This window comes from Colossoma macropomum, unplaced genomic scaffold (assembly GCF_904425465.1).
Source record: "Colossoma macropomum unplaced genomic scaffold, Colossoma_macropomum, whole genome shotgun sequence".
NCBI classification, from domain to species: Eukaryota; Metazoa; Chordata; class Actinopteri; order Characiformes; family Serrasalmidae; genus Colossoma; species Colossoma macropomum.
In genome coordinates, this window is record NW_023494788.1 from 6799323 (window position 1) to 6804843 (window position 5521).

The 5521-nt window shown below is 36.1% G+C and overlaps 1 protein-coding gene across 1 annotated transcript; it reads right to left on the reverse strand.

Annotated features, from left to right (window-relative positions):
- Positions 1-2640: 2640 nt before the first annotated feature.
- Positions 2641-4135, reverse strand: LOC118806383 (C-C motif chemokine 14-like). The gene is made up of 3 exons (XM_036567799.1): positions 3964-4135; positions 3015-3132; positions 2641-2841 (listed from the first exon to the last, which is right to left on the reverse strand). Exons 1-3 carry the CDS (start codon positions 4031-4033, stop codon positions 2784-2786), a joined length of 246 nt encoding a protein of 81 aa, XP_036423692.1. The 5' UTR covers positions 4034-4135; the 3' UTR covers positions 2641-2783.
- Between the last annotated feature and the right edge of the window lie 1386 nt (positions 4136-5521).

Genomic DNA, 5521 nt, shown 5'->3' on the forward strand with positions numbered 1-5521 from the left:
CCATGTTTTCTAATGATGGTACCTAGTGGTAGCATATATAAGGTAAATAATATGGGTCCTAAGACAGAGCCCTGTGGAACACCATACTTTACTCTTGTGAGAGCTGATGGTTCACCATTTACATTAACAAACTCATAGCGATCACTAAGGTAAGATTTGAACCATGAAAGAGCTTTACCTGTCACTCTTACTAACTTTTCAAGCCTGTCTAATAGAATGGAATGGTCTATTGTGTCAAAAGCTGCACTAAGATCAAGTAAAACCAGTAAGGATATGTTTCCTTTGTCAGCGGATAATAAAAGATCATTTACAATTTTCACTAATGCTGTTTCAGTACTATGGTGAGGCCTGAAGCCAGACTGAAATTTTTCATATATATATCACTCCTACGCAGATGGGAACATAATTGTTTTGCCACGGCTTTCTTTAAAATTTTTGATAAAAAGGGAAGATTTCAATAGGTCTATAATTTGATAACTCAGAGGGATCAAGACTAGGTTTCTTAATTAGGAGTTTAATTACACCTAATTTAAGAGACTTTGGAACATAGCCGAGGTTGAGAGAAGAGTTTATTATAGATAGAAAAGGCTTGGTTATTTCTGGCAAAACGTCTTTAAGTAAACCTGTAGGAATAGGATCTAGTATACAAGTTGTTCTTTTTGAAGATGAAATAATTTGGACAAGCTCTGTTTGTTGGAGTAAAGTAAAAGACTCCAGCATCTCTGTAGTGGTTATACTGCACTCTAGATCTAGATTAGGTTTATAGGACACTGCACTTGTTAGCTGCGTGAGAGACTGTACTGAATAGTAGTCTAGGATTATTCTTGTTATTTTCAATCATTGACGAGAGATAGGCTGAACGTGCTGACTTTAGTGCTTTTCTATAGTCTGTAAGACTTTCCTTCCAGGCAGATAAGAAAACCTCAAGTTTAGTCTGACGCCATTTACGCTCTAATCGCCAGTCAGAAACAGTCTGTTTCATATCTCGAGTATGATCATTGTACCATGGAGCCTTTTCTGCCTTATTCTTTTACTTTTTAGTGGAGCCACATTATCTAAAGTAGAGCAAAAAGTGTCTTCCAAACATTTAGTCAGCATATCCAATTCATTAGGTTCAGACGGACAGCTAATTAAGGATGAAAGAAAAAAAGCTGTTCCCAAAGGAGTCAGTGGCATTATGTCCCCTTCAAAGTGACACTAACATTCACACAAAGAACCACCCAAACTCACCTTAGCTGCGTCACACATTTCTTTCTCATGTGCACCTAAAATGGCTAAAGGAGATATTTCTGTGGAGATTTGATATAATTAATCTATTTGCACCACAAAGGGGTATAATTACAGGAAAATAAATAGTTTCCAGAGCTGTTCAGAAAGTTCAAAAAATAATTAAAAGCTACAAAAAAAGAGACTCTTAACAACGACCTGCAAGACCTGGCAGACCACCAAAGCTGTCCTCATTAGATAAACAGTACTTTCATCTTTGAGATAGAGAAGAAAATCAAGTTCCGCACAAGAAGCCGTTACTGAGAAAAGGAAATGCAGGATCACTAGAACACTGAAACTGTACATCTGAGATGTGGAGTAACATTTTATGAACAAAGTCTAAATTTAAGATCTGTTAAAGAAGCCAAAGGCAGTATATAAGCCACAGACGCAATGAAATTATGTCTACAGTCATCAGGTAACGATGGTGGAAGATCAGTGCATGTTTGAGGATGTTTAGTAGATTTGAACCTGGCGATTTGTTTTTGATTGAAGGCATCATAAATGCTGATAAGTACAGATAACTTCAAATGCCATGCAGCACCCTCAGGAAAACATTTGATTGGGAAGAAATTATTTCCACCCTAAGATAAAGTAGGAATGAGCTGCTTTGCTGTGTTATATACCATTATATTCTGTACTGTGAGTGTTGCTGCACGCTGCTAAGATGACCAAGGTGCACTAATCAAAGAAACTGCTAGTGTTCTTAAAACAATGCTTCAGTGTTTAACATCAGTCTGGCCTCTCCACAGTAAGGCTGATGGTCTCTCTCAGCTTATCGCCTTCTGATCGAGTGACTTTGGCTCCCTGGATAGAACACACGCACTTCAAAGCTCTCATTAGACTCCGAGTCAGCCTTTTTGCAACTAGTGCTAAACATTTTCCTAATTATTCTCAAACACTGCTCTCACCATCAACAAACCTTTCACCTTCTTCACTCTAAAAAGTGACACCAATGTGTTATCTGTAACTTGACATAGAAATACGATAGCACATTTTGTGTTGTCTCTAACTGAACACACTAGTTTGTCTATTTAGGGGTAGAATGTGTTGTTTTTTTTACACCTATATTTTAAGAGTGTTCTTAACACCAGAGCCTAAAACCCAACATCACTCCTATTTTGTTTTTGTTCTCATTATGTTTACAGCTTTTGATATATTGATATCTTTTTTATTTTATCATTGTATAATTTATCTAACAGCACATTATTACCAATAAACATTGTTATCATCTCATCTATGTAGTTTGTGTAGTTCTGCATGTGCACGCAGACCATGATGAGCCACCACAATATCACTCTTTCATATCATATCCAAATAATATAGTGAAAATATAAATTGTTCACTTACAATTTTGTTATATATTACTTTATTTTCACAGCATTAAACAAGCACTGATAAAACTGGAAAAGCAAAGCACTGATTGATAAAATGATGCAATGACTAAAACATTGCCTAAAGCTTTTAGCTGTTCTGTGTGCTCTGTCTGGGTTGTGTTGAAGCTCCAGCTCTGAAATCTAGTTTTTCTTCAGGACTACTTCTTCCTTGCAGAACTGGCCTCTCAGTGTTGTGACCCTTAAAGACAGAGACAGGACAGTTAGTCACTGCATTTATTCATTTTCCTTTCAGTTACGAGTCTCATCTTCTGAAATTCATTAGCAAACCAGAGGTAATATAGAAACACATGTGTTTGTACGACATAATAAAACAGAAACCCACATATACATCTTCTTAAAGCAGATACTCACACATAGCCTGGCTTTGGGCAGTTGGAATGTGTTTTCACAACCTGTATGATATTTTTTTCTGGAATTTTAAAATGGACGAATTCAAAACAGCACTGATAAGGGCCGCCAGTGCCATGAGCTGAGGAAAAGAAGAATACTAATTAAAACATTTTCGTTTCAATTGCTGCAAAAACAGTTAATATTTTAATTAACGCAAAAATCAATGGCTTCCCATCCACTACAGCCTGCATGTGACCAAAAAGCACATGTTTAACAGAAACTGTTCAGGGTTAAATGAACAGGCCTCAAAAATCATCTTTAAAAAATATTTTTATGAAACACCTGGAGCTGCATTTTGTGTAGGGCTGTACAGTTACAGAAATGATGTAGTCAGCTCCGATCCTGATTCCAAGTAATGCGAATCAATGGGAATCGAAAATCATCAGTTTTATCATATGACTTGTAAGATTTTAACAAAGCAATTTAGTTTTCCACTATGACCACAATTAAAAAAACAGCCAATCTACTGATGTACATGTTGCTGAAGGACGTATATCAAGACAGGCCATCTTGAGAGTGACAGCAGAACATCTTAGACTTGTGTCAAGTAAAACTTTTGTCACTGTATGAGTTCAAAGCTTTATAGTCGACTCGCGATTCCCAAATGCCTGATATTGAGAACTCTTGAAAATGTGCAATGCAATGCAAGTATTACTTCTACTACTCCTAATAACAATCATTATAATAGTAATAATAATATGTAACAAATTCTGTATTACTATCACTAAATAATAAAATATAATGGATAATATTTTAGTACTATTGCTAGTAGCAGCAGCAGCAGAAGTAATTAAAGTATATTATACTTGTAATAGTAATTAACAATTTTACAATTACAATTCTTAAAATATGCAGAAGTGCTGATTTTTAAAGACAGAAAATGTGTTACAAAAAAAAATTTCAAACTCACGCTCAGCATCTGAGGAGACGGTCATCAGCAGGACCAGCCCCAGAACCAAACACACACAGCTCATCTTCATCTTTGTCTTCTCTGCAGGAGTGTGAAGTTCTCACTGTATCTCTCTCTGTCTCTGTCTCAAGTTTTAGCTGGTAAGGTTCTCTGTCTCTATTTAAATGACATTATTGTCAAACGTTTACTAAAAGCAGGTGGTTCTGCCCCCACCGCTTCCTCCACTCACCACACCTTCCTCTCAGAGTGCAGAGCAGACACGCGAGTGTGAAAATGACCAAAGACAGCATGTCTGATCTACCTGATAAACGCTGTGCTTAAGGCCTGTAACCTAGTCTATTCATTATACAGTAACCGATTAAAGAATCATCCTTTCAAGCCATCAAATGAATCCCAAACTGCCGTATAACCCAACTTGTCATAGCTGTGGATTACTGTTACAGTAGGAAGCCTTTAGGAAGCTTTTTCATAAAAAAACTGTTACGTCTCACATCCCAAAAGAAGAAGATATACGCAATAGAAACGCTGTTCATTGGCTATGTTTTGTTAATGAACAGAATTCATTATGTAGGGTATTTCATATAAAGACATAACTTATCAAAATAATGAAATGAAAATCATAAAGGCAACCATGCTGTCTGTCTTGCAGGAGGGCATTAAAAATGTCTAATCTCATTGCTGCAAATGTGTCCAGTTCTTTACTGATGTGTCTTATGTTGCAATTTAAACTCTTGACAGTATAAAGTTTAAAATATAGATATAATATATAACAAAAATAAATTCATTTTGTTGTATATGTTTTCATATTGAAGATTGAATTGTCGTGTAATAGTAATGAAAAAACACTTTTTTTGATTGATGATCTCATTCTCACCAACATTTTTTGTGCACTTTTCATAGCGACATTTTTTACTACAGACTAAAACATCACAGAGACATATGCTTCATGTTTTGTTTTTTCATTTTTTCTGGTCAAACATGTATAGAAACAAGATTATATTGTTACAATTGGCCATGATGTACTTCATTATATCCTAAATACGTCAAATGAATAAAAACCTGCTTAGTCATCATGGCTTCTTTGTTTTAGACATGCTAAGGTCTTTCGTCCTGCACAACACCATTCTCACTCACCACTCTAATTCCCACCCATGTATGTGACATTATCTTAAAGTTACTGATGTTCTGTGTTGGGTTCTGATTAACTGCAGACAGTAACATACCAGATACCAAACGAGGCAAGGCTGGCAACAATTAGAGATACAATTTACAGCAACCTCAAACTACTGGAGAAAAATACCTTAAAGAAGTGTGAACAGTTAGGGGTCACAAAGGTTACAGCAGGAATAATGTACACACACAGCCCTTAGGTTTGGGCGGTTTGATGGTATGCCGTGTGACAGTAGAAATGTGTCTATCAGTAGAGATTTGGATGCGGTAGATAGCTAGATCATTAAGACTGTGTGGTAACCTGACATGAAACAGTGCTGCTTATCTCAGATCAAGTGGGCAGAACATAAATGCTTTACATAATTTCCATGTGAGATTAAAAAGATTA

Coding starts and splice junctions, on each gene's coding strand:
- LOC118806383 (XM_036567799.1), bottom strand. CDS start 4,033: ATGAAGATGAGCTGTGTGTGTTTGGTTCTGGGGCTGGTCCTGCTGATG. Junction 3,133..3,963: donor CGTCTCCTCAGATGCTGAGC/GTGAGTTTGAAA, acceptor TCTTTTCCTCAG/CTCATGGCACTGGCGGCCCT. Junction 2,842..3,014: donor TGCCCAAAGCCAGGCTATGT/GTGAGTATCTGC, acceptor TCTGTCTTTAAG/GGTCACAACACTGAGAGGCC.